The sequence below is a fragment of the Folsomia candida genome, unplaced genomic scaffold, assembly GCF_002217175.1.
Source record: "Folsomia candida strain VU population unplaced genomic scaffold, ASM221717v1 Fcan01_Sc001, whole genome shotgun sequence".
Taxonomy (NCBI): Eukaryota; Metazoa; Arthropoda; class Collembola; order Entomobryomorpha; family Isotomidae; genus Folsomia; species Folsomia candida.
The window spans coordinates 26,424,619-26,438,373 of NW_019091193.1; the positions used below are offsets into that span (position 1 = coordinate 26,424,619).

The 13,755-nt window shown below is 39.7% G+C and overlaps 3 protein-coding genes across 4 annotated transcripts; 2 read left to right on the forward strand and 1 right to left on the reverse strand.

Moving 5' to 3' along the window:
* Positions 1-9: 9 nt before the first annotated feature.
* Positions 10-3,549, forward strand: LOC110855484 (protein ABHD13). Its single transcript, XM_022103894.2, has 10 exons — positions 10-343; positions 584-729; positions 803-1,200; positions 1,826-2,057; positions 2,169-2,250; positions 2,341-2,452; positions 2,534-2,694; positions 2,764-2,842; positions 2,991-3,124; positions 3,213-3,549. The coding sequence occupies exons 3-10, from the start codon at positions 879-881 to the stop codon at positions 3,267-3,269; spliced, it is 1,179 nt and encodes a 392-aa protein (XP_021959586.1). The 5' UTR covers positions 10-343; positions 584-729; positions 803-878; the 3' UTR covers positions 3,270-3,549.
* A 173-nt stretch (positions 3,550-3,722) lies between these two features.
* On the forward strand, positions 3,723-9,074 carry LOC110845522. 2 transcript variants are annotated; one of them, XM_035846859.1, is made up of 14 exons: positions 3,723-4,403; positions 4,484-4,691; positions 4,722-5,205; positions 5,270-5,542; positions 5,604-5,906; positions 5,981-6,202; positions 6,317-6,590; positions 6,666-7,103; positions 7,169-7,325; positions 7,413-7,657; positions 7,767-8,296; positions 8,385-8,480; positions 8,553-8,726; positions 8,803-9,074. In XM_035846859.1, exons 1-14 carry the CDS (start codon positions 4,188-4,190, stop codon positions 8,915-8,917), a joined length of 3,735 nt encoding a protein of 1,244 aa, XP_035702752.1. In that variant the 5' UTR covers positions 3,723-4,187; the 3' UTR covers positions 8,918-9,074. The 2 variants fall into 2 exon arrangements, with proteins under 2 accessions (XP_035702752.1, XP_035702751.1); XM_035846858.1 differs by having other exon boundaries at positions 4,484-5,205.
* LOC110862738 (WD repeat-containing protein 11) lies at positions 8,929-13,722 on the reverse strand. The gene is made up of 9 exons (XM_022111959.2): positions 13,347-13,722; positions 13,093-13,219; positions 11,533-13,019; positions 11,166-11,455; positions 10,883-11,013; positions 10,039-10,804; positions 9,924-9,957; positions 9,609-9,788; positions 8,929-9,532 (listed from the first exon to the last, which is right to left on the reverse strand). The coding sequence occupies exons 2-9, from the start codon at positions 13,161-13,163 to the stop codon at positions 9,081-9,083; spliced, it is 3,411 nt and encodes a 1,136-aa protein (XP_021967651.1). The 5' UTR covers positions 13,164-13,219; positions 13,347-13,722; the 3' UTR covers positions 8,929-9,080.
* Positions 13,723-13,755: the final 33 nt, after the last annotated feature.

Below are 13,755 nucleotides of genomic sequence, written 5' to 3' on the forward strand. Positions count from 1 at the left end.
CACAACACAAGGTGCAAAGGTTGAAAGTGGGCGAAAGATAATGATGCAAGTAGAAAATAAATAGAAAACCAAAATTTCGTATTCGAAATAGGGAATTTTGATGTTTCTAATGAGTTTGTATTCAAACGGGGAAATGCGAACCTTCGTCTTCGGCGGAATCGTCCGTCTGTTTCACTACTCGACTTCGGATGACAACAATCAAATAATCACAACAATCCGATCTAACAAAAATCTAAATTATTCAACTTAGTTTGCTTTTTTGAATGTGGTTCACAATTACAGAATTTACATTAACAAGGAACGTTGTTGAGTTTTGAATATTCCTTATTCAACCACCCCTAAAGTAAGTCAAGTTACATTCATTGTTTAATTTGTTTGATAAAAATACAAACCTAAGCTTTCAAAATTTACTGAGCACTATTGGCATTTTGTGGTTTTAAAATTGTTTGCGTTATCAGCGTTGTTTAGATTTGGTGTCATTTGTGTACTACTTTTATATAAATCTTCTCTCTTTCACGTAGTCGAGTGCAGAGTTGACAATTTGACAATTTAAAACAATATTAGTTTTTTTTTACATTTATAGGTAGTGGAATCCACTAGTTGTTCCTTCTACAGCTTGTCCGCCCAGATGACGGTAAAGATGACGGTACAAAGTTAATTTCTTTGCTTCGCAAACAAATGACGCAACACCTGAAGTACAAACTGATCTGATCAATGAAGACGTCTAAAGTAATATTACAATATCAATTCTTCAATTCATTAAATTTTCCTACTGTTAAAAATTAAAATTCTTATGTTATAGGTTTAAGAGCAGTATTTGTCATCCTTGGGTTGGGTCTCAAAGTAGTGGTACGCTGCTGCTAGTGGTGTATTGGAACATGACCGTGTTAGGAACAGGGGATCCAAACTACAAAAAGAGCCAGCAGCGCTTAATCACAATTCCTCTTCATCACGCCTCTTCTGGGCCGTCGCTCCCCAATACTACTGTCCTCAATCTCAACGCCAACAGGGCACACGCCATCGCCGTTTCAATGCTACCCACCCCAACACGAGTAATTGTCAAGACGTTACTCAAAACACTGCTCCAGATCCTCTGCAAACTGTGGAGATGGGCCTCATCTTTTCTAGTTCTCATCTGTTTGGCTGCATGGTTTTATGGGGGATTTCTACCGTACTTTCTCACCGTCATGGGGTTTCTAAGTACGTTTGTTTCAACGCTATTTATTATACTAAATTACTATTTGCATACTAAATTATTGTAGTTATAAATCAATCGTATAAAATATCAAGTAATGGACAATCATATACGAATACAGTAATATCGTTAAAATTAAAAGGGTAGTTAAATTAATTATGCTTCAATTAACTGAAGTCGTCTAGCAACTTTGATATTATTCGTAAAATGAGGTCATCTCATGTCTCGTCCTGTTTTCAAGTTTAATTTTTAGAGAGCCGAGGTTGCAGCATTTGTTGAAACATTTTAGTTTAGCATCTTGACTGCACAGCAGAGACGATGAACACTGATTGTAATAATAATACGGTTTCTGGCTGTGAAGATCACGATGATCCAGTTAAGCAAGACTCAAATCATGAAGATGGTGCAGGCGCAAGGGCAGGGTCTGGTCATGGAAATGGCCCTTCATTCACGTCTTGTTGTTTTGTACTATCCAGTCCAGCTATATTCCTTCGTAACATGCTGTTGCCTTCCGATATGTGGAGATACTTTCCAGAAGGAATAACATGCTACATAATATTTATAAAATTGATTTATGTGATGTTATAGATTTCGTATATCGTGCTAATTATTCCATTTTTTTCTAACCAGGTCTAGGATATAATATGTCGGACTATTTATTGTATCAGCCCGACTTTCCGCCAGAGTCCCGAATATTTGTTGCGTCTCCTGACCAATTTGGAATGCCATTCGAAGAAATTTGGATCCATACTAAAGATCGAGTCAAGCTGCATGCATATCTAATCAAACAACAGGTTCCAAATGGCCGTAGCATTCCTGTCATGATATTTTTTCATGGAAATGCTGGGAATATTGGCAGTCGGTGAGTATTTACATAAATTATAGTGATGCAACAAACTGCTTCGCTATCTCAAGATGATATCAAAAAATATTCGATTTATTCAGTGACAATTGATTAACTTTATCTCAATAGATTGGAGAACGCTAGTATGATTTATAAAGACATTCGATGTCATATTTTACTCTTGGAGTATAGAGGATACGGTCACTCGGATGTAAGTCTAAGAACATGCCTGGAGTTGGAGTCTTAACACGAAAAGGATAATGAAGTTGTACGTTTATGTTTTATAACTAATTCTTTGTAGGGAACTGCATCAGAAAATGGTTTATATATGGATGCACAAGCTGCATTTGAATTTATTGATGCCCGAGAAGACTTGGATTCGAAAAAGATATTTCTATTTGGTCGATCATTAGGTGACCAAGTATAATATTAATTACCCATCCAATTTTGTGTATATTTTAACTAGTCTGTAAAATGTGTATTGTTTTTTCTAGGAGGCGCAGTCGTGATAGATTTAGCTTCCCGATGCGATTTTCGTGACCGGGTTGCTGCAATAATTGTAGAAAATACTTTCTCAAATATTCCCTCTATTGCTAGACACTTGTTTCCAATTAGAGCAGTACGTTGGCTCCCGAAATTCTGTTACAAGAACAAGGTTGTTTGATATTCCTCTTAACTATTGAAAAAATGTGCTTCCATTGAACTAAATTATTTACCATATCAGTTTGACAGTTACAACAAAATATCATCAGTGGTTTCTCCTTGCTTATTTATTTGTGGAACGGAAGATGAAATGATCCCAGGTAAGGTCGAAGCAATGAAATTGTTCAACAAGTTTTAGAGTACAAAGTTGTTCGCGCTAAAATTTTATTTATGATGCCACACAGCCTAAAATTATAGGTTATAAGTTGCGCAATGGAGGTAGCTTATTATTTTGTGTTTTTTTTTCAGAATCTATGATGACGGAGCTTTACAATAAATGTTCCTCTTCGATGAAAAGACTGATCCGCTTCGCTGGGGGACACAACGATACGTGGCTGTGTGATAAATCGTATCCCAGTAAAATTTCTGAATTTATCTCTGAGGTAAATTTACCATAATTATGATATAATAATAATAATCGCAGCAAGTAGTTGTTTCATGAGAACTAAATTATTATTTATTTTCTTCTAGGCTTTAGATGCAGACAGAAGGCCGAGTTTTCATAACTACTCAGATAACGTGGTTTAATTACTAGAAAAAAGAGTCACCCTGCTTGTTGTCCGTGCCCTTCGTTTGTAATCTCTTCCCTCATTTTAAACGTATTTACAACCACAAACTCGAATATCATCATTGATAAAAAACATGTAAAAGCTAACACTTGGTTTTACAAGCAAAATGAAATGAAGTACCATTAAATTATTATGACCTTCCCATCGTTTAATAATGGTGTACACGTAGTATTAATATTATGCAAACAAGACGATAATTCATGATGACGATCTTTAATAATAATAATTCTCATTGTCAACCTCTTGTTTCATATGAATGAATTGTCATTATTGTGTTATCCTAAAAACTATTGTATTGTTTGACACCTAATTTATTTGACATGTATTGATAATCATGCGTGTCAAACTTGGTGACTACGCAATTGCGAATGAGTAGATATGCAGGTTGAAGTTAACCAAGTCGAGCATTGTGTGCGGTTTAAAAAATCGCACTCTTTTAATTTTGAACCAAAATTAGCATTAACAAAATAGATATTTCATTGTAATCGATTACAAAATTTCATTTGATTATAATCAAATGAATTTTTGTCCACCAGTGTCTGTGATGCATTATTACACAAAATCATACTACACTGAACCAATTTTTACCAAGTTGGTCTTAATAATGTATCTCTAGACATCTCGAGGTCGATATCAATTACTATTTACCCTATACTCTAATTGAGGACATTGGGGTCGACTGCACAAAATTGTCGTAGAAACATAAAATTGGTCATGAAGGTAATGGAGTAGTGTCAAATTGCAATACCTATTTTGACTTCAGAATTCAGATTACACAAATATTTTGAGTGCAGCATAAATAGAGATTAACGTGCGTCACAATTACTTTTCGAAAGTATATTTTTGAGTGCTTGGTTCTAGAGTAGAGTTGTAGAAAATGGAAAATGGGGTTGCGACAATTGCGACCCCAGCCTCATCCCTCCCGACAACCATGAGCATGACTGAGCTGCTGGAAATTGCAATTTCGGACCAAGATGTTGGAACCGTTAACTTCAACGTCCTCCGACTCCTCCTCAGCGATGTCATCAAAAGATTGGAAAAGTTTGACAAAGAGCCCGTTCAACTCGGACAACTAGACGCCAGTCAGATTGAGGTAAATTAATTTGTAAAGTTTTTTCCTATTGTGAATGTGTGGGTGTGATGGTTAAATAATTATTTTTCTACCCAATGCAGAACTACAAGAACTACATTCAAGGAGAAGCTGTGGCTCCGATACCAGGAGTCCTTCGAGTGCAGCAAGGAATCGATCCAAAGCGAGGACCGCCAGCCCCTCAAGGTCTCGTTCCAACGCAGACAGGACCATTAGCGCCGCGTTTTCCACCCCCACCACAAAATGCAGAAGCCACTCAACCAGTGGCTCCATCCCAGAATTCAGGTGGAGGTCAGCAGCATCAACCAAACGCTGCTCCAGGTCAGCAGCATCAACCAAACGCTGCTCCAGGTCAGCAGCATCAACCAAACGCTGCTCCAGGTCAGCAGCATCAACCAAACGCAGCTCCAGGTCAACAATACCCACCTTACGCTGCTCCAGGTCAACAAAACGTACCTAACGCTGCTCTGGGGCAACAAAACGCACCCAACACTACTCCAGGGCAACAAAACGCACCCAACGCTACTCCAGGGCAACAAAACCCACCTAACGCTGCTCTCGGGCAACAAAACCCACCTAACGCTGCTCCAGGACAACCAAATCAACAGCGCCCGACAGGTCAGGGTCAACAACATCCACACAACCCGCAATATCCACCAAAAACTACTCCAGGTCAACCGCAGTATCAACCTTCCCAACAACCGGAAGAGTATGCTCCACTTCCGGATGTTGAAAATGAAGAGGATCCAGCAGGGAATTATCCTCCTCCTCCATCTCAACCCGGAAATGCTTCTGCTGTGGCACGGTTATTAACAAATATTTATTTGCTATTATTTATTAACGTGGCTTTAATGCATAAATGTCTTTAGATCTCCCAATACGGTTGAAGCCTCTCCAGAAGGGCAGACTGCCAACAACGAGCAGCAACATATCCAACCGGAACGACACGCTGGAGAAATTAGTGGTGGGCCTCATGGCACCATGCCGCTGGCGTCAGTCCCACCAGCTCCAATTCATCCGGTGTCGCCAAATACACCACCAAGTCCAACAAAGGCACAAGGATTGAATCGTTCACCTTCTCGAATCACTTCAAGAATGTCCACACGCGCTTCACGAAGAATGTCATCTCACATGGACCATGGGTAAAATTTACATCATCAGAATCTTGATAGGTAGTTTATGACTTCCTTATTCTGGTCTCAGAATATTGAAGGACATGCAGTTGAAACTTGAGAAAGTTGAAAATCAGATGAATTACGTCATGGACCAACTTCCCCGCCTCGGTACAAGATCGGAACCCAAACCAGGTGCAGAAAGTAGCAGTAGGCCACAGCAACCTGGGGAAGAATCGCAGGCCTCACCCTCCTCACCTCCCAAAGTTACAGGTGAGGAAGACCTGGAGATGCCTGCGAAACAGTCTATGCAACGGCAATCTGATAGTGGAATACGTGGCAAAAGTGATAGTATATCCCCCAGCACACAACGTAAAACAAGAAGTACTGAAGGGTAGGCACATTTTTTTTGGTTCACCTGATGGCATACGAGTTTCAACTGCACAACTTAACGTTATTTGATTTTAGATCTCTAGGCGAGATGCGAGATCGCTCTCAAGACATATCTGGAGATGTGCGGGGGAGCAAAAGTTCAATTCGTGCTTCTGAAGGCGTCACTTCCGCCACGGGCGAAGCTTCCCTATCTCAGACGAACATCTCAGAAGAAGCCAGCAGAGAGTCCGTAGACTATGAAGGCCCAGAGAGACTAGGATCGTACGGAAATGTCCAGGATGCTGGAGTGGATGACGGGTACTTATTTATTTATAGTACTGCTTACTTTGTACGTAAAAAGTAGCGTAAACTTGTCATAAGGACAGTTCTTATTACATATAAGTGCAATTTAGATATCTTACATAATTTCAGACTCTTCGGAGATATGTTGCAACAAATGACTGGGATTGAGAATCAAGTGAGTGGCACAGGTACAAAACCCCACAAGAAAAAGAAGAAGAAGGATAAAGGAGGCGCGACTGGAACTGAAAGTCAACAGGCTGGAGTCGTTACTGACCGTCATTCGGAGAATCAATTGGATGCAAAGGAAACTACCCAAGAAAATGACAGAATGTCGGTCAACGATATGTGGCAGTTAATTCAGCTCAACAATCGAATTGCGGGGGCTGAAGGAGCAATTCAAAAGGTAATCTATTAAGGTTGACCCATGGACTGAACATGTAATACCTAATAATAATTGAACGGCTAACTAATTGATTAGATGGCCGGATTGATTGAGGATCTAGCACGAGAGTTGACTCGGTTGCGGTGGGACACAGAAACAACACAGGCTATCCAGGAGGACACGGTCCTTCTCATTGAAGGGGAAGACAAGTGTATGGGGCCTGGAATATGCAAAGGTCACGGGATGCCTTCTGGGATTGCCGTGTGCCAATTTACTGAGCCGGCAGAAACGACAACTAAAATAGAGAAGCCTGCTCTTCCAGACGACGCTTGTCCCATGTGTGGAAAAGAAAACCGGAGCGACAACAATGAGCTTTTAAATCTCAAGAAACCACGGAAAGGTCTGATGGACAAGGCGCCTCAAAACCTTGTCAGTCCTAAACAAACACAACATTACGACCTCACATTCGGTGATCCACAAAATGGGACTGATCTTGCCAACATCGATTTAGAACAAATTCATGATAGTTTGAAGGTGATTTAAAAAATACATATACAAATGAGTAGTGGTATATTAACATTTAATGATGCTCGATGTAGAATGTTGACTTTGGAGAATTCGATGAAAAGAATATTCTTCAAAGGATTGAGACATTATGGGAAGCGATGAAGCTTTTGAAAACTGTTGATGATTCCTTATCAAAACGAATAGATAAAGCTGACGAGCTGCTCAAAAAGATTCCAAAGGAAAGAATGGGTAATATACAACACGGGATATTTTCATGAAACATTATTACATACATTGATGTATGTAAACATATTATGAATATTTCATTTTCGCCAGCTAAAATGATGATGGGAGAGTACACTGACGTAAACCCTGGAGGTCCGGTTGCCTTCTCCCCACCCCCACCACCACCCACTACCCCAAATTTACACCACCAATCGAAACATCAGGATCAAGTTGATACTCAGGATGTGGACCAAAAAGCAGACGACTCTGGAACTGACAAGGAGGACATTCAGACCCTTTTCAACAATTTGGCAAATGTCATTGCAGAGTGTGCAGAGCAAAAGGAACGCATTGATGTAAGTACTTTTATAAAGCCATGTGATCATATCGTAGATAATTTTGTAAGCCAAAATAATTTCTCGACCGGCTTACTTATTCTTTTTTAATGTGGCGTTATTATGGTAGCAATTGGTGGACGCAGTTCGAATCATTGAATCTGGAATGGTGACCAAACAATTCCTGCTGGACATGATAAGCGACAAAGCAGACAAGGGTCAAATTAATACCAAGGTTTCGTATGATGAATTTGGAAACACAGTGGACGAGCTCCACGCCCAGCTTCACAATCTGATGGTGGAAGGTTATCAGAGGAACGAGAATTGGAAAAAGGTGACGAGTGACCTGGCGGAAGAACTGTCTGAAAAACTAGATAAAGTTGAACTCGCCCCGATTAGAGCATTTTTCAAATCGCGTCTAAAGAGATTGGAAGATCGCGTGACATCTCTGTCTACGCTTTTGGACGAACCAGATCCCGCAGGGACAAGAAAGAAACTTTTGCGAGACTACAATTGCCTTTCTTGTAACCGAAAGGTCAACATTTCTGGATTCACAAATACTTGCACTCTTCCAAACATGGGGCCTGCAACAGCGATGCCATCATCCGCATCTCATCGAACCTATGATCTTCACCGTCTTCGATCGCAAAGAACACGTTTGTAAGTGCAAATTAAAAATCTCATGTAGCATGAAATTACACAAATATGTATTTATCTCTCACATTTTATTAAATAATCACTCAATCAGTGATACGGATGCAAAAGAAATGCTAGAGCTCGAAAATCAAGCAAAAATTCAGTCAGCAAAAAGTCTCAATTACACAGGAAAACAACGCCAGTTGAGGTAAGTATAAGGTCTAAATGAATCATTTACTCTGGTAAATGATTTACGCTATTAATTGTTAAATTTCAACAGCGATAAGGATGTGATGAAATTGGTTAATCGATATACGGGGAGCGCCGGCGACAATTCACAGGCACCCACAGCCCTTCCTTCTTTGAGCCCTCTCGTCAACACGCAACCACTTCAACCTACGACTCAATCTCCATCTCAACAACTAGAAGAGCAAGTGACCCAAACGATTCAACTGTACGAAAAACAATGTGTATCCCCAAGATTCTGACTTGGAAAGATTTTTATAGTTTAATCATTTATTTTCCTATAGTGATCCAGCCACTGCTCCGCCTACTTCAGTACCATCACAACTGTCAGCTATGATAGAGGCTGAGGTTGCTTTACGAATGTCGGGCGAGTATATTATGGAAGGCGAGGAAGAATGAGTAAACTCTACTTTCGGAAGTGAAATAATTTTTATTTTTAATTACCGGATGCGTATATGTAAGTCTCTTGAGCTAAATATGTAAAATATTTCAAATCTATCATATAAGTCGAGTAATCCTACACAAAAATAAATGAACTAATGAAATAAGAATTCATGAACATCTACGAAGACAATATTTCCAACTCTTGCCGCAAATCTTTTCCTTTATCACCCAAACTTTCACAAAATTGAATGGACTCCTTTTGTAATCCACACTCGAAAATGAAGCGAGCGAAATCTAGCTTAATGGCTGTTTGAATGTGGTCACTGATTGATATTGGCACACCTTGTCTCACACAGTAAGACAGCAAAAGGTACGAGAGGTGTCGCAGTCGTGCTCCAAACAAGACCTCAATAGCTCGGTCATATTTATCGCAGAAAATGTAAACTGTTGCAGCTTTATACGCACATTTTTTTGAATTGATAAACTGTGCATATTTACATAGCGACTCTTCCGAATTTTTGTCATTTAACGCCGTTTTGCAGAGGAGAATTGCCTTGGTCCATTCATTAGACGACTCGACGTATTTACATGCCTCGTGATGTTTTTGCAGTAGACAAAGGAGTTCTAAGCCTAATTAATAATGAACACATTATCTTAAGAATTCAACTTGTATTATGATAACAGATTTATGACAGGCATCACTCACCTCCATCCATGTCGCCAGAAGCAATCAGATTGGTAGCAATGATTTTTAGTACAGCTTTCGCTTGTTCTGGGAGGTTGCTTGACCCAACGGCCACACTAGCTTTCAGTCCGTTTAAAACATAAGTGGTTGCATCCGAAGGTTCCGTGTCAAGCAAAATCTCTGCTGCTCGTTCTGATTCTCCTATAAGACAAAAATACAGAAACATTTATGACCAAGACCATGAACAACATTCATTAATAACAACAACCACTCATATACGATTCTGTGAAACATGGTATACATTAAATTTATTACACAATGCAGCACATATCATACCTGTCCATAGTAATATTTTTGCAACTTCTTCGCGCTGTCGGAATATATACATAAACTTATTAGTATGTGATAATTATTATGTATGTAAACATGAATTTAGTTGAATAAACCTAACCTTATGGAAATCGGTAGCCCAAACGCATTGCGCAGTCTTTACCAAAACATTTTTGTAACGCTGCCGGTCACAAAATATGTCGATATCCCGAATGTTGTCCTGCATTTTCCATTTGGCATTTACAATATTCCAAAAATTGTATTCATCCTTTGACCCAAAATCTTGGGCCATTCGCAAGAGGTCAGAAATGGTGCTATTCTTGTCATTGCAAGTTGTTAAAATTTTTGCCGCTTTTTCTGCAGCATTCATAAAATATGGAAAGTGAAACTGTGATATGGTGGATGGAGCAGCAAAAGCATTAGTTGACGCATTGAGATCCAATGGTAAAAGTCGAACCCCGTTGCTGCCTTTGGGTATATACGCTAACCAGTTATTTAGCACTGCAATGGATGTCGTTTTCAAGATTCCGGAATGTAATACTTTAATTTTCTTGGGATTTATGCTAGAAAAGTCCCATAAAACCAGGCTGTCTGGAAACTGAAGGACATAGTTATCTTGGTTTGGGACTTTAACCATTCCGAGAAGCGGCCCACGTCCAACACTACTACTTGGCGACGCAGTTTTCTTTGTTGTGTTGTAAACGACCAAGACGGCATTAGAATCGGCTCGATAGACCATGTCCTCTCTTGACACTAAGCTGTTTGGGATACCGGCAACGTGTGCAGTATGTTCCAATTTTACACACGTTGCATTTAAGAAACGATTCCCTTCAACCCGAAATGTGAACAAAAATGTGCCCAAGTCCGTCATAAAAAACATTTCCTCTCTGTAAATCAAATTATTTGTAAACAGGTCATTAGTTCACTATGTTCAACGATTCTATTTAATAATATTGTTAGCCTACTTTGTCGTTTCAGTATTGATACTATCGGGTTGACGCCAATGAATGCAAGTGATCACTGGTAATTTATTTGGAAGACTTTTTATCAGTTGTCGACGCGGTAAATCCCAAAGCTCACACGGACCAGCTCCATTCTTGAATAACAAAACTAAGGTTATTATATCCGTTGAAAATTGAGTACAAAAAATTACAATATTATTTTAACTATTATTCTCTAAGTATTTAGATTTGGATGAGATTCCAAACATAAAGTATTTATCAATGTACGTAGCTATTGATTAATTACCTTATAAACGAGTACAAAGTATTGCAAAAGTGGCGACACACTAATGCAATTGATGTGATGTTTATCATCCAATTTTAAAGCTCGACTTGCTCCAGATGATATTTCCGTAAGTATCAATTCGCATTTTGGACTTGCCGAGAAGCTGATGTTGGAATACGTCAAGATTTCTGTGTCCGAAACAAACTCGATGCCGCTCACCGGACTGCTGGAATGTGTCGTGAATTTCTTGAGAGCTTTGAGACGATGGTCAACAATTTTTAGAACAATCACAAATCCAGATGCCGTGCCAGCTAAAACAACAGTGGCAATATATTCTTAATACAAAATATACTTTAATACAATGCAATATTAGCTGCACTTAACGTACCCACGAGAATATCCCCTTGGCTTTTGATGCAGGTAAACTGTCCAAATGCATGTGTAACTCGTTGAAGCTGAATGGATAAGCTGGTGTCAGTTTCCACGTCTAGAATTGACTTCACGACACTGGCAAGTGGACGACAATGCTTGTTCGGAGATCCTGGAAGGAGTTTCTTGTTCTGTTGGTCATCTCTTTGTTCTTCAGCAGCAACCCCAATATTGTGTACGAACGGGGTTGAAGGGGTCGTCAGATGAGGTTTCACATCACCGGGCACTGGAGTTGATTTCATGGCAATGAGAGCATATTTTAGAAGCCTCCCATCATTCAGGTACACAATTACGGAATTTTCTTCAAATGGATTCACCACAAATCCAACAACTTCAATTTTCTTTCCAGAAAATCGTGGCTCATAGCAAACAGTTTCTAGTTGCACGGCCATGGAATGTTCGCCCGAAATCACATATTTTCTTACATAGATTGTACCGTTCTCGTGAAGGGTGAAAAGACAAGGTCTGGATTTTGTTGGAATTACTTGTACAATGGGAGCAACTTGTTTGTCTATTGAAAACGTATGCAAGACGGTCATGAAATGAATATTCAGAAAATAGATGGCCACATCGGTGGACACAATCACCGTGTCCTTGACTCCAGGATGAAAAGTTATGGACCCTGGAAATTTAGATTGCGGTCCCCCAGAAGTGGTTGATGATGAGTAATCTGGACCAACGATGATGTCGGACACCAATTTTCTGATAGAACTTGAGGACGGGATTTGTCGCTTCATACCGCTATCAATTTGATTCAAATTAGAAGAGAGTGAACCCAAACTTGTGCTTTTAGACATCTGAGACGACGGACTGTTTCCAGTTGTTGTGCCACCCGGACCAGAAATTCTACTACCGTCCCCCGTCAGCGATACTCTTTTATGAATCATGATTTTCGTGTCCTTCACACAATCCCAGAATTTACACAGAGAAACCGTTCCGTCCAATGAGTAGAATGCCAGAGAACTGCTGTACTGACTGGCATGATATGGATCTGAGCAAAATCTGACAAACTGGTCGAAAACTCCCAGATTTTCCATTGTAGGATTGCTTATTGGAACAAACTGAGAAGATCCGTGAACGTAGTCGAAAATTGTTAACATATTTCCACTGTAAAGGATGTAGATTTTCGTTCTAACCCAAAGATCAGAACCATAAGGGATCAACATGTCCAAAATGGTACGGGAGCCATCTGGATGACTAAATGTTCCAACTTGTTGACCTTTCAGAGCATCCCACACAATGACTTGACCAGTTGAGTCAGCACTGACAATATCCCGATTAGATAATTTGGATTCGGCACTGACAAATTGCCTCCCAGCTGGTAGCCACAAAACATGACTGATGGTGCTTGTGTGACCGGTAAGCACTTGAACAACTTCCAACGTCACCGTGTCCACTATAAAGACTTCTGTGTCATTGGCTAAACATGCCAACTTGTCATAAGACCTGGAGTATAAAAAAACTTGCACATATTATTTATTATCTAACACCACTACTAATTACAGCATCTCATACATACCAATGGAATGCCCCCTTATTTCCACCTGAGGCTGACCCGATAAGCGGCACCGGAATGAACGTCTTTGTCATCTTGCGTTGGTTTCTTCCTTATTGCGCCATTTAGACGGAAATTACTTACTGAAAATCTGCAAAAAATGCAAAGTATGAAAACCCTCACATCATAATTCAATTACTTTTCAAAATAAGAAATTTGTTCTTCTTCCCAAGAGTTAAATATGTATGTTAAATATGTATTATGAATAGCGAACTTACTTATTGACTATAGCACGTTAATTTTTCTACAATTTTCACTGCCAGCAAATACGACCACTTTGCCAGCACGTTATTTACCAAGTAATTATAACCTTTATTAATTTAGCAAACCAGAGTGAAAGCTAGTCTAAAAACCAACGTTGTTTTGCTTCCACAGACAATCTCAGCTGCGCTTTCTCCGCAAGTTGATTGGGGCAAAGCAAAATATTCTCAGTTTCTCCAACCCAGAAGAAACAGCAGCAATTGAGAATTTCGTCCAAAAGGTGAACCAAATAACCAATTACAAGGAAGTCACCTCGCTCGATACTCTGATGACAAGTTGTTGATGTGACCTGTCACGGCTGTCGTGTCCAGCTGCCTCAGTTTCTGAGAGCTCCCACAACAAGCCATACAACACTGTATGTGGTGC

Bases quoted from the DNA above. Each gene is read 5' to 3' on its own strand.
- LOC110855484 (XM_022103894.2), top strand. From the start codon at position 879: ATGACCGTGTTAGGAACAGGGGATCCAAACTACAAAAAGAGCCAGCAG. The intron at 2,453-2,533 runs GTGACCAAGTAT...TGTTTTTTCTAG, and splicing joins TCTATTTGGTCGATCATTAG to GAGGCGCAGTCGTGATAGAT. The intron at 2,695-2,763 runs GTTGTTTGATAT...TTACCATATCAG, and splicing joins AATTCTGTTACAAGAACAAG to TTTGACAGTTACAACAAAAT.
- LOC110845522 (XM_035846858.1), top strand. From the start codon at position 4,188: ATGGAAAATGGGGTTGCGACAATTGCGACCCCAGCCTCATCCCTCCCG. The intron at 4,404-4,483 runs GTAAATTAATTT...TACCCAATGCAG, and splicing joins TAGACGCCAGTCAGATTGAG to AACTACAAGAACTACATTCA. The intron at 7,326-7,412 runs GTAATATACAAC...CATTTTCGCCAG, and splicing joins GATTCCAAAGGAAAGAATGG to CTAAAATGATGATGGGAGAG.
- LOC110862738 (XM_022111959.2), bottom strand. From the start codon at position 13,163: ATGACAAAGACGTTCATTCCGGTGCCGCTTATCGGGTCAGCCTCAGGT. The intron at 11,456-11,532 runs GTACGTTAAGTG...CTGTTGTTTTAG, and splicing joins CCAAGGGGATATTCTCGTGG to CTGGCACGGCATCTGGATTT. The intron at 11,014-11,165 runs GTAATTAATCAA...TTGTTATTCAAG, and splicing joins ACTTTGTACTCGTTTATAAG to AATGGAGCTGGTCCGTGTGA.